Source organism: Carcharodon carcharias, chromosome 7 (genome assembly GCF_017639515.1).
Source record: "Carcharodon carcharias isolate sCarCar2 chromosome 7, sCarCar2.pri, whole genome shotgun sequence".
Classification (NCBI taxonomy): domain Eukaryota; kingdom Metazoa; phylum Chordata; class Chondrichthyes; order Lamniformes; family Lamnidae; genus Carcharodon; species Carcharodon carcharias.
The window spans coordinates 137838081-137864093 of NC_054473.1; the positions used below are offsets into that span (position 1 = coordinate 137838081).

The 26013-nt window shown below is 41.5% G+C and overlaps 1 protein-coding gene across 11 annotated transcripts in view; it reads right to left on the reverse strand.

Annotated features, from left to right (window-relative positions):
- fto (FTO alpha-ketoglutarate dependent dioxygenase) overlaps positions 1-26013 on the reverse strand; it is a 426363-nt gene that overhangs the window by 191508 nt on the left and 208842 nt on the right. For 4 of the 11 annotated variants that reach the window (XM_041191090.1, XM_041191092.1, XM_041191081.1 and 1 more), the window contains one exon: positions 14987-15533. The exons of 4 other annotated variants lie outside the window; for them this stretch is intronic. In XM_041191090.1, the coding sequence (XP_041047024.1) occupies positions 15287-15533 (247 nt within the window). In that variant the 3' untranslated portion in view covers positions 14987-15286. Of the gene's footprint in view, positions 1-8981; positions 9978-14986; positions 15534-26013 lie in introns of those variants that run through there. 3 more of the 11 variants (XM_041191089.1, XM_041191088.1, XR_005943489.1) reach the window with 3 other exon arrangements.

A 26013-nucleotide genomic window follows, 5' to 3' on the forward strand; every position in this document is an offset into this window, starting at 1 on the left:
AGCCCACGCAGCAGTGGAGTGACGTGGTCTCCATGGTGGCCGCCATCCTGCCAGTATTGACCTTGGCACATTGCAATGCCGGCACTGTCACATCAGCCTGAAGATGGACAGACTCCTCCATTGTACCTTGCAATCTGAGGAGTGTAGCCATCATCTCTTCCTGTCGACCCCTAGCTTGCCTTTGCAGTTCCAGCAACTGTGACATGACTAAGTCCAGTGCCTCGTCATCTGACTCGGACCAGCAACGTTCTGGCCTCCAGCAATCCTCCAAATGCCAGGGACCTGGGAAGTCCCTGCCTCTACCTGCTGTGGATCAGACAGTGCGATGTGCTCATCAGATTGTGATCCCGAGGCTACTCTGAAGCTAGGTCCCACCGAGGTGCGTGTCTGCGCTGGTGGATGGTGTGGGTGAGCGCTGTGACGGGACTTCAGGGAGGGTGCCTTCAGATTCTTCTTCAGAGGTTTCTTCGGAGCTTGATTGGAGGCCCTGGGTCATGGACTCTGTCAGCTGTTTGGCAGATGTGCCTGCGAAAGCAAGGGGAGATAACTAGTGCATGGCTGTGGCCTGTGAAAGAGGACACATTACTCACGACATGGTCTGATGGATGTTGCGCTGCTGGATCCTCACTTGGTAGAGCAAAACCAACCTCACCGTCAGCACAGGACTGGTCCTGGTCATCGCCGGCCAGCTGGATGACTCTGTTTTTGAATTCTGTCAAAACTTTGAATTCTGGCATCCATTCATCTTTCTGTGACCTTTCCCTCCTGTTGTGAGCCAGTTTGTTCTGCATGGATAGAGTCAGGGAGAGCGTATCAGAACGCCCGCTGGGCCAAATAATAAGTATGCCGGCTTGTGTGGGTGATGAGTGGTCCCATCGACAGGATGAGGACAATGACGGTGTTTGTGAAAGAGTGAATGGTGATGTCCCTTGCACTGGCAGTGAGTAAGGGCCCTGTGGATGTGTGAAGGGTTTGTGAGTGTGTGAGTTGGGAGTGATGAAGAGTGACTTACCCTGGCAGAACAGAGGAGGTCATTCATCCTTTTGTGGCACTGGGTGGCTGTCCACCTCTGCAGGGTGCTCGCACTATCCACCGCTGCCACCGCCTCCCAAGCCAGGTTGGTGTCATTGCTACCCATCCTGCAACCAGAGCGGGGGGTAGAGCACATCCTGGCGAGCCTTCACAGCATCCGCTTGAGGGATCCATCATTGAAGGGGGGGGGAGGCTATAGTCTTTTTGCCTTTACTGGCCATGTCTCCTGGGCAGCGGTGGTGAGCTGGTGGCGATAAGCGCTTTGCTGGCGGCTGCCTTTTAAAGATGGCGGCCTGCGTGATGCAACAGCAAGGGTGATGGCAAGCAGTCGAATGCGAGCCTGCCCGCCATGGAAATGGTGTGTTTCGCAGAAGTTAGTATATAATGAGGTGGGCTCGGGAAGATATGGCATAAAAACCCACCATTTTATTGGCGGGTAGGACTCCATTTTACCCAGCCGCTACCGCACTTAGTGCAATTCTGGGAAAATTCTGCCCCCAGAAATGTCTCATTCCTCATAGGACTGCTAACAGACTGATATAGAAAATTCTCCTTCAGAAACTCTGCTCCCTCCCTGGCCTTTACATTAATATGTATATTAGGATAATTAAAGCCCCTGCATTATAACTAGTCTTTTGCATCTCTCTGTAATTTCCTTGGAAATCTCTTCCCCTATATCTTTTCCATTACTTGGAGGCCTGTAGAATACATCCAGTAAAGTACTGGTACCTCTATTGTTTCTTAGCTCCTTCCTGCTTGCTACGCTCTTTCCTAGCTCCCTAAATTCTGCCTGCAGGACCCATCTTTTTTTCTACCTATGGCCAGGATTTTCAGCTCGGAGTATGGGTGCATGCCCAACATGCACGAGCATGAAATAGCTCGCGATAATGTCGGGCGAGCATCCTGATGTCATTGCGCACTCATGCGATATTTTGGTTGGTGGGTGCGTGCGAGTGTTGGCAGCACACCCGCTGACAATTAAGAGGGCTGTTAAGCTCATTAATTAATTCATTAATTTGAATTTTTCCCTGCCCTTCCAACCTTATGGTCGGCAGGCTGGTAAATAGGCCAAGCGGCCTATTTTTTTGCGAAACCTCATCCACAGGCGGTGGGTGAAAGTTTCGGCCAGTGATTAAAAAAAAGTAAGAAATTTTAAAACTAATTTTTAACATGTCCCTGCACAGAGTCACATGAGGGGACATGTTTCCCTTATTTTTCAATTCTTTATTCGTAATGTTAAAAATCTCCAGCTCCCTGAGGCAGCTCTGTGCCTTCAGGGAGCTTTCGTTGAGACCACCCCCGTGCATGTGCACACTTCAGCACTCACACCCCTCCCGTCCCCACCCCAGCAACGCTGAGGCTCTGAGTATGCATTTCACACATTAACTGGCCAGCCAGTGTGATATCGCAGTCGGGGCCCGGCTGCAGGTGGTGGTTGGTTTCACGACCGTTCCCAGGCCCGCACACTGCGCCTGCCCGACTAGGTAAAAATCCTACCCTATGTGTTTGATATCATAACAAAAACAGAATTACCTGGAAAAACTCAGCAGGTCTGGCAGCATCGGCGGAGAAGAAAAGAGTTGACGTTTCGAGTCCTCATGACCCTTCGACAGAACTTGAGTTTGAGTCCAAGAAAGAGTTGAAATATATAAATTTTTCCAAGTCCCGACGAGAGCATGAAGCGGTACCCTCCAGGGCCCATGCTGGTACCCATAGCCACACCTTTTATCCTCCAAATAAAAGGTGCGGCTATGGGTACCTGCATGGGCCCCAGCTATGCCTGTCTCTTAATGGGGTATGTGGAACATTCCTTGTTCCAGTCCTACTCCGGCCCCCTTCCACAACTCTTTCTCCGGTACATCGATGATTACTTCGGTGCCGCTTCATGCTCTCGTCGGGACTTGGAAAAATTTATATATTTCAACTCTTTCTTGGACTTGAACTCAAGTTCTGTCGAAGAGTCATGAGGACTTGAAACGTCAACTCTTTTCTTCTCCGCCGATGCTGCCAGACCTGCTGAGTTTTTCCAGGTAATTCTGTTTTTGTTTTGGATTTCCAGCATCCGCAGTTTTTTTGTTTTTATCTCTGTGTTTGATATCATTATGGACCACGACTGTTGTTCACACTCCCCCCTACTCAGAGTGCTCTGAAGCTGCTCAATGACATTATTGGGACTGGAGCCAGGGAGGCAAATACCAGCCTGTATTAATGCATGCTGTGACAGAAATTCCCAACTGTTTCCCTAACTATAAAATCCCCTCCCACTATTGCTTTCCCAATCTTCCTCCTGCCCCCATGTACAACTGAGCAAACTGTGGTGCCGTGGACTTGGCTCTGCCTGCACTTCAGCTTCAACAGTATTCTTAACTGAACATCAGTTGGAGAGCAAGATGCATTCTGGGGACTCCTGCACTATCTGCCTGCTCCTTCTCGACTGTCTAGCAGTCATCCACTACCTCTTTGTCTGCACACACTTAAGCTGCAGAGTGACCACATCCAGAAATGTGCTAAGCACGAAATGCTCAATCTCACAGATGTATCACTGTGATGCCAGCTGCCACCCAAGCTCTGAAACCCAGAGCTTGAGCTGCTCCAGCTGGCTACACTTCCTGCACATGTGGTTGTCCAGGACATAAGTGTTTTAGAGTTCCCACATGGAACAGGATTTGCACTACATGGGGCTTGGATGCTGTTATGCCTCTATTGATTGGATTATTAATTGACTTCACCAAAATAATGTAAGATATAAATACAAACTCCAGCTCCTCACCAATCAGCTGCTCCCTTTGCACTAACATCACTCTATTTGATAGGGAGTTAACTTAAACGTTTTACTTATTTGTAGTTTTATTAACTAATTCAACTAGTTCAGATATATATTTAATACAGTACTTTATAGTTTCCCAGCCCAATTAAAACCACTGCCCAAATTTAGAGGGAAAAAATTCTTGGTGACAGAGGATGAATTTCATTAGCTTGAGCCAAGTCATTTGGCAGGATGCAAATATTTGTCTGCATATGTGGATATGGAAAGAAAAATAGGACCAAAAATAGTATAATGAACAAAATGTATTTAACATTTTCAGATTGATATATGAACCTATCCCAAAATACTAATTTTTGGAATTGAAACTTAGTGAGGGAGGGATTTTAGGAGAAAGTTCCAAAAAGTGACTGAAAGAATGACCACTAATGGTGGAGAAAAAGAGAATTAGTAATCTGGAATTCCATGTGTGGAGCATGCAAACAGGGATATAAAGCTGAAAGTGATCATGAATTAGGGTGGAGGGAGCACATTGCATTAGTTGAAACCATCTGGACCACTTCACATTAGTTCTGACCTGATTTCTCATTTAGGCAAACACCACAAAATGTTTTCTGCCTCAATAGCACTGCTTACTCACCATATGGTAAATAGTCCAAGAAAAATATAAAATACAGTGGCATTTGTCAGTGGTGGGCTAACAGCTAAGGCCTAGTTATAGGCTTTGAGAGGATCAAAAAATATCTTTGTCTTTCCTTGTATACTTGGATTGATCCTTGCCTGTGGGTAGATTAGTAGTGGGCTTAGTGTGCAACAGATTAAAAGTTTGAAATCCATTGATACAAATAACAGAATAACCCTCAGGGAGGCCTGAATCGCACCTCAAAGTGAAGTGCAGGTCACTTAAAATTAAGACTGCGTTTGCTGCCAATGCCATGCACACACATACTCTGTTATGTCATTGCAAGCGACAGAATAGGCGGTGGCCAGGAAAGATGGCGCTACTCAAATCATCATGGCTGTGTTTTAGGCAGCTTGATATATCTTATTGGCCTTGTTTTTTCTTTATTTTTAGATTCTTTGTATTGGGTTATTAGATTATTTTAAGATGCTGCAATGCGTTTTTAGTTTATTGGTTTTCATCCTCTTTTATCAAGATTCTCCCTTTTGATTCATTGTTTATGAAAAATAACTATTCTCATAAAGTCCATAATAGGACAAGACACCAAAGCAGCTGCAGTCTTTTGGATTTTTTTCCATTTGCTGAATTAATACAAGTTATTGATGGGCAGGGTTATATGGAATAAAAGAGAAAAGCTTGTGCAAATGCCCAAAATAGTCATGTAATGGCAGAGATGCATTAACCAATTGTCTGAATGTTGTCTTTGTAAAATCCGAGAACAGCATCAATACTCCATTGTTTCTCCACTGAGAACTGCATTACAAAATCAATTAGAAAAGTTGTGGAATGCGGGGAGCTGAGGTGAGTTCAGAAAGAGATGAGCTACTTCCTAGGACACCGATGGTGTTGGAATCGGACTGAGAATGGAGAACATATTGACGGATGTACAATGGTGCTGGCAGGCTGGGTGTAGCGGAGTGGCATCAGCAAACTAGAATGCATGCACATAAGGGTTTTGGTGACCATCTTGCAAAGGCAGGAGAAACAGCATAAAATTAAATCCAATAAGCTTAAAGTCCTACTAACGGACTTAATATTCATAAATAAAACCATTTCTATTCAATGCAATCTAAAATTGTGCTTATTAAGTTCTCCAGCTAAAGGACTTTCATTTGTTTTCATTCAAGGCCCATTTTTGACTTTTAAAACTCTGACCCTTTCAGTTCAGGATAGAATGCCTACAGCTATAATGATTATATACAAAAACCTGACCTAGGCCATCTTGCGCACAGAAATATCTTCTGTGGCTTTTAATTATCCTCCTGACACTCGTGCTGACTCTTAATTTTGAATTAAAGTTATGTATTTATATCTGTCTCAAGGTCTCAGATGAAACTAACAAAAGAATGTAGCAAGTTTTACTCTGAAATCTGATAGGTGTTAAAAAAATATTCCCAGCTCAGAATTTTTCTCTATCTATCCACCTTTCCACAATATATTTAAAATCAAACATCTCATATAACTTCTGGTTGGGTTGTTTGATCTCCTGTTGCCATATTTTCCCCCATTTGGTACACCCACATTTTCTATTATAAATTTCAAAGTTTGCATCTATTATGGAAAAAAACCTATGTAATCACATCTTTGTGAAAGTGCAGAAGCAAAGTACTATGGATGCTCAGTTTGGGTTTCGCCGGGGTCGCTCAGCTTCTGACATCATTACTGCCTTGGTTCAAAAATGGTGAAAAGAGTTGAACTCCAGAGGTGAGAGTGACTCTTCTTGACATCAAGGCAGCATTTGACCAAGTGTGGCATCAAGGAGCCCGAGCAACACTGGAGTTAATGGGAATCGGGGGAAACTCTCCGCTGATTGGAGTCAGACCTCGCACAAAACGTGATGATTGTGGTTGTTGGAGGTCAATCATCTCAGTTCCAGGACATCACTGTAGGAGTTCCTCAGGGCTCAACCATCTTCAGCTGCTTCATCAATGACCTTCCTTCCATCATTCGTGACTCCACAGATGCTGAAACAGTCCATGTCCAAATACAGCAAGACCTGGACAATATCCAGGCTTGGGCTGACAAGTGGCAAGTAAAATCTCCAACAAGAATCTAACCATCGCCCCTTGATGTTCAATGGCATCGCAATCACCGACTTACCCACTATCAACATCCTTGGGTGTTACCATTGACCAGAAATTGAACTGGACCAGACATACAAAGACTGTAGCTCCAAGAGCAGGTCAGAAGTTAGGAATCCTGCTGCATGTAACTCACTTCCTGACTCCCCAAAGCCTGTCACCATATATAAGGCGCAAGTCCGGAGTGTGATGGAATAGTTTCCACTTGCCTGGATGAGTGCAGCTCCAACAACATTCGAGAAGCTTGACAGGACAAAGCAGCCCGCTTGTTTGACACCCCATCCACAAACATTCACCCTCTCCTCCACCAACACACAGTGGCAGCAGTGTGTACCATCTACAAGATGCACTGCAGGAACTCATCAGGACTACTTAGACAACAGCTTCCAAACTCACGACTGCTACCAACGTGACGGACTAGGGCAGCAGACACATGGGCCCGACTGTCATCCCCCGACCCGATCTAACTCCCACCCCGAGGTCCGACATCCCTCAGCCCCCCGAAATTCCAATATCCCAACCCCTCCCAATGTCCGACCACCCCAGCCACCCACCCCGCCGCATATCCGACCCCCCTGAAATTCCGACCAACCCAGAAATTCCTAGCCCCCAACACCTCGAATGCCCGATCCTCCAATACATCCCAAACGTCCAACCATCCCAGCCCCCCCGAATGCCTGACCCTCCCCACCTCCCGAGATATCCGAAACCCACCCCCATCCCCACCTGACTTCCGAACACCCCCAACCCACCAAATCCTTTCATTTACTTTCTTCCGTCTTGTCAATTTCAATCAGACCTGTGAACTTACCTGCTTTGTGGCATCTAGAGCTATCAAAAAGGCCTTCAGTTTGATGGTGCTGGGCTGCGACACTGGGGCTTCGGAGATAGCTGCGCTGCCTGGATCTCGCCCGACCTGAGTCGGAAGGTCAGGTGAGACAGGCATGGAAGAAATTTGGAGGGTAAGTGGGCATGGAATAGCAATCTGACACTGACTGCCCCTCCGAGGAAGTACAGCCCTTTGTTTCCTTCTCTTTGCATATATTGGTCTTTATCTTGTTTTTATTTTTGCCTCTGGACTGCAGCTGTTTATTGTTCTGCCATTCATACCTTTTCTGGGCCCATCTTTTGTTTCTTTACTTGTCCCATTACTTTGTGCATGGGCTTTTCCCCACCAACTCTTCAGTCAATTAATGTCACCTGTCTTCCGCTCATCACAGACCTTCCCTTTAGTTCTTTCTCCACCCTCCCAATTTCACCTATATAAAAGCTAACACACTTCTAACTTTTCCCAGTTCTGAGGAAAAGTCACGACCTAAAATGTTAACTCTGTTTCTCTCTCAACAGATACCGTTATTCCTGCTGAGTATTTATAGCATTTTCTGCTTTTATTGTGAAAGTGCAACCTGGTATCTCTAATCTCACTTTCACAAAATGTTTTCTGGGATTTATTTCATCAGTAACTTTCTGAAAGTGTTTCAACCAAAAATTTCAGGAAATGATATATTTCACCATAAAACTATTGAATTAATCAGTTGAATTAAGTTTCTGATTTTTAATGTTTTCAAATACTTCTTTACTTGACAGTCACATTGTTTCACAAGAGCCTAGGCTCAGGTTTGATAGTGTTCACAGCTTTGGGCAAAACTGAGCTAAATTTGAGGTGAACATTTGCAGTGCATCCATAGATTGCATCAGTAGCATAAAGTCTGATATCTTGAGGGATATTTTTTCTTTGGTTTATAACAGGTTTTACAAAATTATTTGAAGAAAAGCTAGAAATCAAATTTCAAAAAGCTTTACTGAGGTAAAACACTCTGGCTTTTTTCAAAAAAGGAAGCAGTGTACATTGGTTGTGTGATTCCGGGTTTGTCAGAGGGAGAAAGAAAATGACGGTGTTCCGATTACACAGGTTATAGCTTTTGTTTTGTGTTCTACAAACTTCAGAAAGAGGATGAGAGTAAGAAGAAATTAAGTTTCTGGATCTGGCGTCAATGTAGGTCAGCACGCACAGAAAGTGATCCATAGTCACAGCAATATGATTTGCACGTCAAGCGAAATTTAATTAGAGTGGAACACTGAGTGAACGCTGGCAGCAGTACATCATGCATGACATGGCATAAAGCTGGATGGGTATATTTTGCAGGGTGCATAGCAGGATGGCCAACCCTTAGTCCGCCTGTCATGCTGCACCTCTTCTGTCCTGGCTCTGCTAAATGAGTTTGAGGAAAATGATTGTCAGAATGAAGGAAAAGTTGAATTGGGCGCACATGGAGAAGTTGAGGAATTTCACCTGAGAAGGTGAAAGAAAACTGTAATCAAACTGAAATAATTTATTTTATTTTTAACAAACCTTTAAATTAAAAGCAAAGCTTTGCTATGCTTAATTCGATTGAGCTTGCACGTCTATGGTATTATCTATTTGCAATGGAAAAGTTGGCTCATTCTCAATCGCATATTCAATGTAAAGTACATCATGGAGACGTTAATGGAATAAAGTCTTTTAATTTAAACAAACTTCTGTAGTGACAAACCTTTCTGTAGGTGTACGAGAGTCATAAGTGAATTGCTAAAAATTATGGGGTAGGAGCAAAGGGAAACTGTTGTACAAATTTTGTTTTCCAGCAATACCCTTCCCTGATCATCAATAAAGATGGTCTTTCTCTTTCTAGTGCCATTAATTGATTTCTCAATATGTAAAGCCCAAACATTTTACAGCTGATATTTTGTTTCACTACAGCACCACTGTGACTGATCTCAACAGGGTGTTCATGAACCAGTGTCACCAGTTTCCCACAATTCACGGTGATTCACAGCACCACTGTAAAAGCTTCTGCTTTTGTTTGTCAAAGCTAAATATTGAAAAACAGCAGAAAACATGGCACAGTCAGGAACAGAAGATGAATTTCACATATGAGTGCAATAATAAAATACCCTACAAAATATTCAAGGCTATGTTTTACTACTGTTGGAACTGTGGCAGCTAAAGCCATATTTAATTAAACATAGGAGACCTTAGTACTCTCTTAACACAAGTAAAAGGAGAAACTCTTAATTCTGGGAAGTTATCCTCATAAAAATGCGAACATCTGAGAATTGGATGCTATACTATAGAACTATACAGCATATGTAAAGAGAGTGCATTCTTTTTAAACTGAGAAAATGTAAAAGCCCATGCATACCAGGAACTTCTTGTGCAAGCTTCAGTCCAAGTGTATCTCTCTCTGACTGCTGTCTACTTTTAGCTTCGAAATGAATGATACAACATGATTCATACTGGATGAAGTACTCCATATATTTACTCTGCACAATTTCCCTGCTGCCCTCGTGTGTCTTCAGAGAATAACTGCCAGTGATTATTCTTTATAGCTTCAAGATTTAGCCATTGTCTTCTTAAAGTTAAAGCAATACAGTAATCCTACAAAAAGGAGTAAGATGAATAATTGAGGTATTAGAAATTAAAATTTTCAATTAAATGGTTAAGAGCTAGCAAGTAAAATGTCATATATTCTACTTAATTTTCATCCAAATTCACTAAGTAAAGAGAATTGTTAAAGCCAGCATTGACATTAAATCAAACAGGGCTCAATTTCAATTTCCTGTTCTGTTGAAGGGTCATGAGGACTCGAAACGTCAACTCTTTTCTTCTCCGCCGATGCTGCCAGACCTGCTGGGTTTTTCCAGGTAATTCTGTTTTTGTTTTGGATTTCCAGCATCCGCAGTTTTTTGTTTTTAGCTCAATTTCACTATCTTAAAGGGTAACAACACATAATTTAAGTGGGAAACTCTTCGGGCTGGATTTTATGGCCACCCTGGATTTTATACCGAAGCCAGCCTGCCATTTGTAAATGAATAATTAATGGTCAATTGAGCTTGTTAACAAGTCAGTTGACCCAGATAATAAGCTGCCCACAGCATAAAGCAGGCAGCATTGGGCATGGCGTTTTCTAGAAAAACTTTTATAATGGTGGGAAGGAAGAGGGGCACAGCATCCGGGGAGGGGGGGAGGGGTGGTGCTTTTTGTACATCGGGGCAAATCTGTATTCCACCCCCCCCTCCCCCGGAAAACCAAGGTATCACAGCATCTTTGTTCCTCCTCACCTGGCCTCAAATACAAACCTTCCCAACCACTCCCCTCCCCAACCCCTTAACCCTTCCCTAGGCTGCCTGATCCCTCCCTATCCAAGACCCCTGACTTACCTCAATTCAGAAGGCATAGCTGCCTTCTCTGTGAGCCGGCTTGCAGTCCCAGCAGCGCCCACTACTCAGTTTTGGCATGGCTGGGACTGCTAGAGCTGCCAGCCAGTCAGACTAGCCGGCAGCCCTGAGAGCGGTATTTCCTCCCACTGAGGTGCGAAAGTCCGACTCTCGGCCTGTTTAGCCTGCAGGCAGTGCATTATGGCTGCAGAACAGGCTTCTTTTAGGTGCTTCAGCTGCTGGCCGACTCTTGCAACAGTGGGGTGGTGGTGAGCAATGCATCACCCCTGTGAAATCCAGCTCTTGGATTCTGGTAAAATTTACTTTCAAATGAAGTGATGTGTAAATTCATGCAATATATTAAATGCAACTTACAAATGGCTTAAATTGTAAAGTATAGTTGAAATATAAACTTTCAATTTCCAAATAATATATAATATGAAACCATATTATTGTAATTATTGGCTGTGCAATAGATACATCTATAAATACAACAAGTTGCACAATGTGGGTTTCAAAATGATGAAAGGAAGGTTCGGGAGAAGGTGTCACATATTTCTTAATTTATTCTTTCATGGAATGTGGGCATCTCTGACAAGGCCAGCATTTGTTGCCCCCCACCTCCCCAATTGCCCTTGTACCAAATGGCTTGCCACACCATTTCAGAGGGTAGTTAAGAGTCAACCACAGAGCTGCGGGTCAGGAGTCACATGTAGGCTAGACCAGGTAAAGATGGCAGATTTACTTCCCTAAAAGACATTAGTGAACCAGATGGGTTTTTATGACAATGGACAATGGTTTCATGATCACCATTACTGAGACTAGCATTACAATTATTAATTGAATTTAAATTTCACCAGCTGACGTGGTGCAATTTGAACCCTTGGCCCCAGAATGGTAAGATAGACGATATTCTCCAATTTACCTGGTGCAACATCATGGGCTATCAATGACTAAAGTATTAAAATTTTCTGTCTACATACACACCCTGTCAATGTTTACTATCATTAATTCTTAAGTTTGCATATAAATGTGAAACTGCCAATGCAGACTTGCCATACCTTCATTACACCCACTCACCTACAGCATGTGTTTGTGCCAAACCTGGCAGCAAGGTGCAACTGAAGTGTGTAAAGTTGACATAAGCAAGTTCCATTACAAATGAGGACAGGAAATTAAAATGAAAATATAAAATCAAATACAAAATTTATGACTTTAAAAAGGGGTCTGTGGTAATGGTCCAATTAACCTTTGGCCTCTAACCTCAACTTTGCCTGATCTTGGCTTTCAGTATGCAACCCTAACTTCCGTAAAAATTAAGTGGGAATTGGATGTTGTTTTTGTTAGCTCAAGTTGATATGGGAGACCAATCTTCGCTAACATTTAAAAGAGGAAGAATGGTTGCTTGCACTTTTATTACAACTGGTTTGAAGCTTAAGTAACACAAGATGCTTCCTCACTGTAGTCTTACACAGCTTGCCAAAACTGCTTTGCAATGATTCACAAGGCCGAGTAGAACTGGAGCGTGGTTCTTATAACAGATACACAGTTATTTTGAGTGGCTGGGCCTCGTTTCATAACATCAGCAACAGAATAGCTTAATGGTTGGAGAAAGACAGTCAGCAAATTTGGCATGGACCCTAGCCAGTTCAGCCAAACAAAGTGATAGAAAGGTGGAAGTAGTGGGTATGCATGAGAGCTCCCACAGGAAAGTTGGGAGGCATATTAATGCTCCTCCTGGCTGCTCATAAATCATTCCTACATCCCAAACTTGCCTATTGTTCTGTTGCTTCAAATTTTGGATCACTAAGTAGAGCATGTGTGGTGCAAACCACGCCCATTGGTACTGAAAATTGCAAACGGGGTCTCTTACTGGCCTAAGTCCTCAAATTTGCATAGACAATTCAGCATCCTCCTGCTTTGGGCTGTCTGACTGTCCATTTTGAAGTCTTCCTGAAAATCATGTCAATTGGGCCTCAAGCAACCAATGGGAAAGCATTATTTTTAATGTTTAACTTCTATCTGCTCTCTAAAGCAGCATAAACGGGATGGGCAGCAGCTAAATTCTGTCCCCTGTGAGTTCTTTTTAGTCAAGATGCAAGGGACACACTGAGGGCAGACTGAGCACTTCCTGTTAGGAAATCTGCATGATGTTACTTGCAGTCCATGTCCAAATGCAGCAAGACCTGGACAATATCCAGGCTCGGGCTGACAAGTGGCAAGTAACATTCACGTCACACAAGTGTCAGGCACTGACCATCTCCAACAAGAGGGAACCAACCATCACCCCATGACATTCAGTGGCATTACCAGCATTGAATCACCCACTATGAACATCCTGGGGATCACCATTGACCAGAAACTAAACTGGACAAGCCATATAAATACTGTGGCTACGAGAGCAGGTCAGAGGCTGGGAATCCTGAGACGAGTAACTCACCACCTGACTCCCTAAAGCCTGTCCACCATCTACAAGGCACAAACCAGGAGTGTGATGGAATACTCTCCACTTACCTGAATGAGTGCAGCTCCCACAACACTCAAGAAGCTTGACACCATCCAAGGCAAAGTAGTCCACTTGATTGGCACCACATCCACAAACATTTACTACCACCGACGCACAGTAACAGAATGTGTACCATCTACAAGATGCACTGCAGGAATTCATCAAGGTTCCTTAGACACCACCTTCCAAACCAACGGCCACTACCATCTAGAAAGACAAGGGCAGCAGATAGGTGGGAATACCACCAGCTGGAAGTTCCTCTCCAAGTCACTCACCATCCTGACTTGGAAATATATTGCAGTTCCTTCATTGTAACTGAGTCGAAATCCTGGAACTCCCTTTCTAACAGCACTGTGGGTGTATCTACACCACATGGGCTGCAGCGGTTCAAGAAGGCAGCTCACCATCACTTTCTCATGGACAACTAGGGATGGACAATAAAAGCTGACCCACCCAGTGAAGCCCACATCCCCTGAATGAATAAAAAAAAAGTCTGACGAACAAGAATACAGACTGGATGTACAGCAATACTTTCCAAACTGTGGGTCATGATCACTGTTGGTGTCACAGAAACAACAATTAAGATCGTGGGCTTCCTCTCCTCCGAGACTGCACCCCAGCTGGGGAAGGTGAAGACGCATTTGGTCCAGGGAATGCAAAGTCGCATCGGGCCCAGGGAGGGCAGTCACATCGGGTCCAGGGGGGGCAGTTGCATTGGGCCTGGGGAGGGCAAAGTTGCCTCAGGCATGGGGAGGGTAAAGTCACGTTGGGCTCAGAAAGGACGACGTTTTGGTGGGCCTGGGGAGGGCGAAATTTTGGCGGGCCCAGGGAGAAGACAGTGCCCTGGTGAGTGTGTGGGAGTGAGAGTGTGTGTGTGTGTTGGGGGGGGGAGTGAGAGACTGACTGAGTGTGAGAGTGACAGTGAGTGACTGAGTGTATGGGTGGAGGGGTAGTGTGAGAGAATGAGTAAGTGTGTGGGGTAGTGCGAGAGTGAGTGTGTGCATGGGGGGAGTGCAAGAGAGTGACTAAGTGTGCGGGGGGAGTGCGAGAGACTAAGTGAGTGAGTGTGAAGTGGGGGGGAGTACGCGAGACTAAGTGAGTGTGTGGGGGTGAGTGTGAGTCTGCCTCATGTTTCTCGCTCACTCTCACCACTACATACCAACACATACAGACACACCCACTCACCACGGGTGAAGTAAGTAAGTGAGCACCCTGAGACTGGGAGTGAGCCAGAAACACACACATTGGCCCTCTCACACTCTGGTCATTTTTATTAATCACTCTTTTTTAACTTAACATTTTATTGCTATGTCATTGCTGTACTTTTGCTCAGCAATTGTTTCTTTCCTTCAAACCTCAACTTTTTTTTTTGAAATTCAATTTATTGTTGAGCCAAACCTCATCTTTCTGAAATTTGCTCATTGGCCCTTTGAGTGAGAAAAATATGCAAATGTGCCCCCCCACCCCCCACCCCCGCTCCCGAGTAAAAAGGTTGGGCAATCCTGGCCTAAAGTGTAGCTGTTGATAAAAACTGACATTCCTAACACCTCCCTGTGAGACTTGAAGAATAACAGTCTACCTACAGTCAGGACAACTGCCCTTGCCATCGTCTACAAATGTAAACATCCAGCACCTCCTTCCCAGGAAGGCAGCCTGGGCTCCCTTTAACAGCCAAGCCACCCAGGCTTGTTGTCAAACAGAATTCAGAGTAGATCACATGACTCCCTTCATTCCTCCAGTTTATTTTAATTAAAGATACAGTCCCAAAACATAATCAATCTATAAACCTCTGCATTTGTGACAATGGGGCAACGTGCAGTAGGGTGAATGCAAGGCTGCCATCTTTATAGGGGAAAGTGCAAAAAAAACAAAAGGGAAGCTCTGTGATAGGTTGGAAAATGGGAGACATCAAATGATAAAGAATTGGTGAAACAAGGCCAAAGAAAGTAGTAATGGGACAAGTAAAGAAACAAAAAATGTTTCCAGAAGATGTGTGAATGGCAGACAGGGGAAACAGCTGCCATTCAAAAGCAAAAACAAGTGAAAAATGAGGGTAAGGTCAAAACCTGCAAAGGAAAAGGTAACAACACATTGCTGGTGGCAAAAACGGAGGAGGGTGATCCGTTGAATATGGAGCGTGGTGGGGTGGGAGGTGAAGAGAAGGGGAATCCTTTAATGGTGCTGGGAGGGAGGAGACTTGCAGAGAGTAGATGTGAAGAAATAGGATGGGCACAGTCACGAGCTCTGTCAACCATGGTGGAGGGGAATCCTCTGTTGAGGAAAACGGAAAACATATCAGAAGTACTGGTAATCTCTCCCGTATTCCACTCAATCATAGACCTTCCCTTTTATTCTTTTTCTACCCTCCCTATTTTTACTTAATTAAAACCTATTACAATTTCAACTTATCCCAGTTTTACTGAAATATCATTGACCTGATACATTGGCTCATTTTCTCTCCACAGAAACTGCCAGTCCTGCTGAGTACTTCCAGCATTTTCTATTTTTATTTCAGATTTCTAGCGTCTGTGGTATTTTGCTTTTGCATTAAAAACTTTTATCTTTTTGTTCCTTTTGCTGTTTTTTTAAAGCCTGTGTTTAAGCAGAATATGATGATTTAATCATAGCAAATGGAGACAAAAGTATTTTAGGGTATAATGTATCTACCAATAGGTTTAACATGATTCAGAAGGTCAAGGGTGAAACACTCCCTCACACTTCTGCGGTTTAGATCAATACATGAACACTTTAGAAAGAAGTAATATTCATTGTACACAACAAACATTTGAGCTACAACTTTGCTGTTTACATGGAGATTATGTGTAAGTGGCATTTATGAATATTGTTCCAGGTTCAAAGTTCAGCTAATCAAGCTTCTAATGGCTAGGCTAGAGAAGTCCTCCTGCACTGAAATCCTGACAGTGTGCAGACACGCACACTGTGCTATAGTATCCCTGCAGGTTGAGCCAGCGAGTGTAAAGTGACAACCTTCAGTGAGAGGTGCCAATTTACCTCTCAGGATGTCTGTATTGACCCCATCAATAGAAAGCAGGCCTGAAACAGAAGACAAGTGAGGGTGCAGTATGATGTGAATTGTTATTAACATTATTCACTATAATCTTACTACTTAAGAGCTAGAGGTTCATTCTGATTAACATTTAAAAATACAATAGCAGGAAAAATGTAAGATTGATGCAAAAATTTTGATTTTAACTAATTATAGTTTGGTTGGTTGTCTGTCCTGTTGTCATGCATGTTCTTCTGAAATAACTTATTTATAATTATTATACCTGCTCTTATATTGCAATCTTATTACTGTTGATGATGGCAAGCAACAGCTGCATGGTAGTGTGTGCACTGTGACCTCTTAAATAAAATACTTACTGCAGAAACATTTTTTTAATTTGCTGCAAATAAACACTATCTGAAGGTGATATTGATTGTAGTGTTTGAGTGATTTCTTTCAAAGGAGTTAATCTGATGCTGATGTAATACTGCTTACGGGGACTGCCAGTAGTAATCAACAACACCAGTCAAGAGATAAGTTTGTTATAATTTCTTTTTATGAAGCTCTGCTTTGAAATCAATAGATATTAATAAATGTGTTAGTTCCTTTTTTTCTTTTGTAAATCAAAAACTCATGGCTGGTAGAGAGGGGACAATGCTAACTTGGCCAAACTGATATTAAGGCCGCACATAAGGTTGGTAGGTTTACCTCCTCATTAACACTGACTTTATGTTGCTTCCATCTAGAAAAGGGCCTACTGCTGGGTGGCCAAAGCATTCACCTGTTTCAGGCAGCAGGCTCTTTTAATATGCAAATTACATCTTATGCATGTATTGGGAGATAACTACATGTTTCACTCAGTTTTACTGGCTGCACAGCTGAGAAGGAATGAAAAAACGTGAATATAAAACTATTCTAGTGGAGCCAGAAGGAGCAGGTGTGCTGTTCTAGGCCATACAAAATAATCCCAGTTTATAGATTTACGTTTTTGTGCCTGGTCAAGGTATGTCGGGATGGTTTATTGTAGTGGGAAGCTCGGCAGTTCTATTTAAGTACGGCCTAGACTTCAAAATGGTTCCATCTCCTTCACTTCTGGTGTAGGTCAGGGGCCAGTGAGCTTCACCAGCTGGCCACCCAGAAGTTAAAACTTATCCCTGTGAGTCTAGCAATGGTGCTACTTCTCACCATTTTCAGAAGGGGCAGAACAATCACTTATGCAGGATCTGAGCTTGTGTCTGAAATGCTGTGTGCCTGTCACATACAGGCTTGTTTCCACCATGGAATGGAATCTTAAATAGAAGTAGACCAATATGTAGCATGGAAATATTATAAGATTTACAACAACCTTTCATTTAAGATACATACTTCAGCAAACCTCAATCATGAACCTTCCAAGCTGGTCATCTCCACAATTAAAAATGAACTCTTTCACCATCTGATTATTTTTCCAACTAAAGTTGGAATAACCAATGTGTCTTGCAGAGGACATCTAGGCTGTACTTTCCATATCAAGGAGTAAAATTTAAATAATTTAATAATTCTTTTCCTCTCAGAAAAAATTCTTAGTATGTATAGACTGTAATCATTAAGATACAACATTCAGGAAGGTCTGCCCATGTATTAATTCAATTATTCAAATGTCAGTTACAACTGTCAATTACCGATTCCCATAGTTCAGCAAAATTGTTAAGAATTAAAACTGTTTTAGTCCACTTAGTCTATTTGCCTTTTTAATGTAAAAAGCATACTGTTGACAAAAAGTTTGGGGATTTAGCAAGGAACACAGATGGACTCTGGCTGCTGTGCATATACATAATTTACAGTAGAAATTTCTACACTACTTAAAAATTTACCAAAGTATGTACCTCTAAAATGCTAATTCCAAGGCAATACTCTGTAGCTGTCGCCATCAGTTGGGAAAATTCAGTTATATACAAACTGTACATTGCTAAATGTGGAAAGGGAAAGGGAATGGAATCAGAGAAAATAACCGTCCCTAGCACAAAGCCCCCAGCCTCAGACTAACTGACAGCACTGAATCCCAACAACATCTAACATGCTCTTCCTGTGGAGAAGACAGCCTGTTCTCAGAGTCTTAATTACATCCCAGCTGACTGCCCAGCTTTGCTAGAACAGGCAACAAACGACGTACCTTCACCAGCAATATGGTGTGTTAACTGACTCCCACTCAACAGAAAAAAGATTTCACAATGAGCAGAGGAAAACAAGTGAGCAGAGAGGGTAAACAGCAATCTGCAATATGAGAAACAACTCCACCCAGATTCCTTCAAGACTGACAAGTAGTAGAATGAAATAGCTGGCTTGGCTAAAATTAAAATTAAACTCCTCAAGTGCAAAGTGCATCACCAAGGACTATTCTTCTAAGAGATAAGCCAGTCTGCCTAGTAATAAAGGTGACAAGAGAAGCACCAAACTGCTTAGGCCATTATAATTAAAGACTAACAGCATGCCACAGCCTGCATTTGCAAATGGTATCATATGTATTCCAGACCATTTGTCAGGATACAAGAGTTACTTAACTCTCTAAGGCCTATATGGCAATCTAGTCCAATGCATAGCAAGGACAGAATTTGAAATTTATTGGAAAGAAAATCAATGAGGACAGGCTCATGGGTTGTAAAATTACATCTTGTGATTTTACAGGAAACTACTTTGCCACAAAGATGAAACATTAAACCCAGTGCAAAGGGAGTTAAAATACCTAATTTTAATAAAATGTATTTAAATAATATGATACCCCAATGACCTAATAGAACAGTGCATTCCCTGATGAGGGTATGTTAGTTCTGTCTCATACATGGGGGTTGCAAGATTGAGTCCAATTGCTTGAACTCTTGATCATTGTTCTTTGAATAGGTTAAACATTATTGACTATTAACTAACCTCCCAGGAGGGATTGTTCTGTCAAGTTAGGTGGCGCATTCTATTTAGGATGGAAGAGAAGATTCTGTCCATCTCAGCCTATAATGAACACATTTGAGTGGGCTAAGTCATGGGGTAAAGTGACATGAGAAAGTCTGTTAGACTCCCTCTCCAGTGAAGAAAAGGTAATGGAGAGCTATAGTAACACAGATGGGGGCAATTAAAAAGAGAAACGGTAATAAATTTGCCAAAATTGAATGACTTATGGTACTTGGATCACATACACATGATATATTTTCTACTCATTATCAAACATTAAAACATACAGTTGTTTGTCATCTGTGTTAGATATACAGGAATATGCAGTAAAAATAATTTGCTTTACAACTGCCATGTCATGATGACTGGACCACTAACAAGGTTAGATTAATAAATGTGCATAATAATTATAATTATATAATATACGTTAGATGATGATCTTTCTGTAATCTGCTTTTAATCATAGTTTAGCTCTTGTGCTTTCTGTGGTGAAATGAAGAGTATATTAAACCTTGTAACCCTCAACAGCTGATGATTTATTTGCTTCTGGAAAGCCAGAGCAATTTCTTTCTTTATTACCGGTACTACTTTTGAATATATTGCATGCCATAAGGAAATGTTACCTTAGGGCGATGAAGCCAAAGTTTAATCTTCATCTTAATGATGAGATCCTATGTGTGCCATAATTATTTGTAATAGCCCTGGAAGCAGCCAAGGAATGTACTTACTGCTGAATTGAATCTCGTCTACTGGAAAGTGTGAACATTAAAACTAGACAATTGGGTGTTGTTAGAGGTGGAAGGCAATTATAATTAGGATGGCAATTAGATTAGCATTCCATTCTAGGTCCATATTGAAGAGTTCAGCTGTTATATGAAGGGAATCCCTTAAGTCAAATGAGTTAAATAGATTTCTTTCCTTGGAAAAGAAGGCACCAAATCCAAATAAACTATGTAATTTATTACGGTAGCTATTAATAGATTATTTAATTGTATTAATCAGAATGTCTGTTTAAAGAAAACATTCACTCATTTCCCTGATAAATTATGTTTATTTGAAGGTGAATATTACTGTTCTAATCAACAGAAAATACTGAATTCCTGGTATTATATTGGGATCTTTGAGCCAATTTACACCAAAATCCATGTAAATGTGGTGTGAAAAACAGTCTACAACTGTCAAAACTTATTCCAATCAAACTGTGCCACATCTATTGAGACCCACACAAGTATGGGCCCAGCAGTGCATTGTGTCAGTTCTAGTCTGATATCTAAACCGCTCTACCACTCTACTTTGCTCCCTTCCTTTAAGATACTCCTTAAAACCTACCTTTGACCAAGCTTTGGCTCATGTGACCTAATATCATCTTATATGGTTAGGTGCTATATTTTGTATTTACTGCTCCAAAGAAGTGCCTTGGGAAGTTGTATTATATTAAAGGAGCAATGTGAATATATGTTGTTGTATTCCAAGCTGACAGAAAGTTCCAAAACCCAATGCATGTCATGTTGCTGCAATGTCATAATGTATATCAAGGCTACTCTGAACACAATTATTGGTGCCAAAAGATGGTTTCCCAGACTAAACAATCACATGGACTGGGTGCTCTAGCTTCCTCTGAGACTCAAGCAGTCATTAAGCATGCTTAGTTGTGCTTGGCACTTCAAAAGGAAGCTGCACCACCTGACCCTGAGTGACTTGCCAAACTCAGTGGATGAGCAGGCCAAGATTATTCCAGGCATCTCACTCACACCAGCAGGTGACAAAGGCATTATCACATCCTTGTGTCTCACACAGCCTTTCTCTAAACAGTAAGTCCATTAAACAGCTGCCAGCATTTTGAGAGACAGGACAAGGTCTGATGGGTCCCTTCAGGGAGTATTTGCAATTGGAGCAGGAGTTTGCCATTTTTTCATTTCTACAAACTGAGTACTACTGCAATCCACACCCTTAACAGGAAATAGTCAGTAAAATTATATTTTGCACAAGGGTCTCTCAGATACCTCCACTGGATTTGATTTATGTGGGAGGAAAAGTAGGAAATTCTGGGAGGAAGAAATGAAGAGCAAACAAATTTCCTCCTTTGGATTAATTTCATTACCATTTTCTAGCCTTCACAGCACATCTCCCAATCTTATATTTTGCCAGAAATACATCCAATTGTCTACTGAATCCACTTATTTCATTTATGTCAAATGTCTTCAGGATAATATTTCAAACATTTACTACTTTTCTAAAAAAAATAGCTCTGCCTGATGTTCCATTTACCCTTAATTTTCAAATGTATTTAAATTATATTCCATAATTTTTAAACCTTCATCATTCTGAAAAATATGCCTAGATATCTATATCATCTTCAGGATTTTGAAAACCTTTACCAGGTCACCTTAATTTTCTACCTCTTTGACAACACAAAAGTTTAACTTCCTTAACCTTTCTTCATAACTCAGTTCTCAAGATCTGATATTGTCTTAGTTGGCTGTGTTATTCTATACTTTAGCAATGTCTGTAATATACTCTCTGTGGTTTGGTAACATATCCAGATAGGGTCATACCAGTGATTTTCGTAATAATATCACTTCTCTTGATCTGTATCACTCTACTAATTCAATCTTTCACCTTGTTTATCTTTTTACTGTAAATATACAACAGCCTAACAATTTCAATGAGCTCAAATACCTTTTCTGATCAGGACATGACAGACCTTTTCATTAACATGTGTGCTTAATCTGAGTCCACTGTTTCAAAACCAATTATATTGTGTCAATCTACATTAAATTGTATAAAAACAAAAAAACTGCAGATGCTGGAAATCCAAAACAAAAACAAAAACAGAATTACCTGGGAAAATTCAGCAGGTCTGGCAGCATCGGCGGAGAAGAAGAGAGTTGACATGTCGAGTCCTCATGACCCTTCGACAGAACTTGAGTTCGACTCGAACTCAAGTTCTGTCGAAGGGTCATGAGGACTCGAAACGTCAACTCTTTTCTTCTCTGCCAATGCTGCCAGACCTGCTGAGTTTTTCCAGGTAATTCTGTTTTTGTTTTTGTTTTACATTAAATTGTATTTGTCATTGACTGACCCAATTTCACCAAAAATTCCAATGCTTCTATATTGTTCATCATATATTGACACCAAATTTAGCATCATGCAAACTTTGAGGACTTAAGAGTTTTTGAGCCTTGGGATGTTTTATAACATCAAAGCTCCTATATAAATGTAAGTTGTTGTCATTGTTTATCTGTCACTTAAGTCAATTAACTATATCAGATGATTTACCATGGCATGGCACCTAGATAACCTCAGTTGAATCAACTGAGGCTTAGTTACCAAGACAGATTAATGTTTAACCTGGCCTGTCCATTTAAGACCAGTGTTCATATACTTTCTGTGGAGAAGTGATTTAAACAAGTATACCTGAACATCAATTACAGAGCAACTTTTGAGACATTTCTTTGTAAATTAGTAGCTGTTTGCAGCCACTAGCTTCTGTTCTTGTGGAGAAGGTAGATTATCAAAATGAAAATAACTGCCTTTTTACTTTTGACACTAGTGACTAGATGCAAGGTATGCACATATGGATATAATAAACAAGAGGCACCCCAAGACTGAGCCTTGGAAAAGTAGAAGGTTACAGAACTTAAAAGTACATGGGAGGGGTAGGGCAGGGGAGGATAATTTTAACCAAAGCTTCTGGGTGGGAAATGAGTGGGTTCAGTTCAACCACCAAATTTACACTTCGTTGATTTTTTAAAAAGGGAGATGTTGATTTTCAAAAAAAAATCTTAACATTGGAAGATTTAGTTTAGTGATAAGTTTAATTAGAATTGTACTACTAAGTTATTTCATTGTAACACTCCACAGCACTAAACTCAATTTGGAATATGTAAAAAATCTGCACATTCTAAATTATAATAGCACTGTGGATTGTTTGAATTAAGGTTTGGGTTGTGCATAGCTATGAAGGGTATAAAAGTAGTGCTAAAATGACATCAGTTTAATGTTGAGCACTAACATCAGAATTGTCTAAAAATCCAAACTGCAGCGGTGCAGCAATGTTCTCTGGAAACTAATTCAAGTTGTTTTGATTCTAGGGGAGTGCAGCTGATGGCAGGCACACTGCCCACTTTTTTTTTGAAGGTTGAAAGGAAAAGGAAGACTTGGATTTATAAATTCATTCACAACCTCAGGTCATCCCAAATTGCTTTACAGCCAATAAAGTACTTTTGAAATGTAACCACTATTGTAATGTAGGAAACACAGTACCCAAGTTACACACAGGTAAACTCCCACAAACAACAATGTGATAATGGCTAAAAACTTGTTATTAGTAATGTTGATTGAAAGATAAATATTGGCCGTGATATCAGGGATAACGTCCTGTTCTTCTTTGAAATAGTGCCATGGGATTTCTTACATGATATCTGAGAGAGCAGATGGGTTCTTAGTACAATGTCCCATTCAAAAGAAAACACCTCCGACAGTGAAGCAGTTGCTCAGTATTACATTGAAGTGTCAGCCTAGATTTTTGTATTCAACTTTCTTCAGTAGGACTTGAATCCACAACCTTCTGACTGAGGCGAGAGTGCTGAGACAACTCGTTTGTAAATAAGTTGACCTACAGAAAAGCAAAACCAATTAAAAGTTCGGGCCTATGAACCTATTGGATTGAAGATAAAAACAAAAAACTGCGGATGCTGGAAATCCAAAACAAAAACAGAAATACCTGGAAAAACTCAGCAGGTCTGGCAGCATTGGCGGAGAACAAAGTTGACGTTTCAAGTCCTTATGACCCTTCAACAGAACTCTGTTGAAGGGTCATGAGGACTCGAAATGTCAACTTTGTTCTTCTCTGCCGATGCTGCCAGAACTGCTGAGTTTTTCCAGGTATTTCTGTTTTTGTTTTGGATTGAAGTCCTGAGGAAGGATGTGGATGCAAAGCACAAGCAGTCTTTTCTCTTTGGAGATGATGACTGACCTGTTGTCTATTTCCAACATTTTCTGCATTGTGCTGGATTAAGCCCACCTGTTCCAGAAACATAGATATGGGAATTCTGGCATAGTCCAAATAATGTATTCTTTTACAGTGCAAGACACTACGAAGTAATAATAACCTTACAAATCATCAAATGGGTTTTCCAATAACAGAAATAAATTATTTTTTATAAAATCTTCTGGTGGATTTGTATTGAAATAACAAACAGAAATGTCAACTTGACTAAATTAGTAACAATCACCTCGGTATCAGTAAGTTTTAGATTCAAGCTCGGTTCCTGGGCTTGATAACATAATCCAATGCATTGGTACAGTATTGAGGAAGCATAGTATTACTGAAGCTGCTACATTTCAGATGAGATGTTCAACCAAGGCACAGGTTTAATTGTTCCAGTGATGGTGGACAGTGAAGATGATATGGCACGCAGAGTTCTCTCGGTGCATTGGCTTACATTTTTCCTTCAAGAACGCCACCAGAAAGATGCATGTAATAATCACATACCTCATATACCTCCATCCCCAAAACCCTCCGAATTATCTGCACTCCTCTAACTCTGGTCATTTGCAGCACTCTGATTTTAAGTGTTCCACCATTGCTAGCCATGCCTTCAGCTAACTAGGCCCTAAACTCTGGTTTACTCTCCCTGTGCCTCTTTGCTTCTCTACCTCACTTTCTTCCTTTAAGATATTCCTTGAAATCTACCTCTTTGACCAAGCTTTTGGTCATCTGAGCTAATGTCTCCTTATGTGGCTTAGTATCACATTTTGTTTTATAATGCTCATGTGAAGCAGGACATTTTATTACGTTAAAGGTGCTTTATGAATACAAGTTGTTATTGTGGTTGTATGTCTTTGTGAGATCTTGTTGCACAGGAAATACATGCGCCATTTTATTCCATAAAAGTCACTGCTCTTCAAAACTAAATGTATCTAATTCATTTTGAGATATTTCTGTGAGACATGATAGGGTACCAAATAAATACAACTATTTCTTGCTATTTTGTTTTTGCAGTTTGGAAACAGGATTCTCTCATTCTTGCAAAAGGAGACTGATTCTCAACACCATGATAAAAAAGAGGGTTCTCTCAGTATTCTCTCGACACAAAGAAAGATAACATATAATGTAAAAGCCTCATAAGAGGAGGTGCACATCCATTGTTCCAAAGGGCAATTGTTGCCAACAATCTCAGTATTTTTCTTTTGATCACACAGACTGAGAGAGAACAGTCTTTTAAATTATCTCACCATGCGAGGCTCATTCCTTCCTACGAATTCTAGACTCCAAGATCAAATGAAATTAAACTATGAATATGCATTGATCCATACTAGCCTTAGTCCTACACAAATTTCTGCCCCTGTTGACGTCGGATGTCATGGCAGGTGTGAGCGGATGTGGCGAGAAGGCCAAAAATTGATTTTATGCCGTCATGAAACCAGTTTGCGATTGTCTTTTCCGCCCATCAATGGCAGGCTGCCTTTCCCGCCTTCCTACATCGGGAAACTAATTTCAATGCATCTTTTCTCCCGACTGGAATCATCTCCCCAGGCTGGAGCATCCAGGCATGTCAGCATGATCGCACACTGATGTGTTTCACAACTGAACCTAAGTGATGTGCACCTGGCGAGCTGCACTTCAGTTGGGGCTCTGAGATTTATTTGCCTTCCTTGCTTCGGGCAGCACTTGCAGTCATCAGTGCCAGGCTTCGCAGGCAGCACCACATCGCTTTTAGGGGGGCTCACGGACTGGTCTGTACTTACTAGACCAGCTGTAAGGCGGTGGTGGCTTTTCAATGGCTGCAGTGCTAAGGCCTGCTTAGTGAAGGGAGA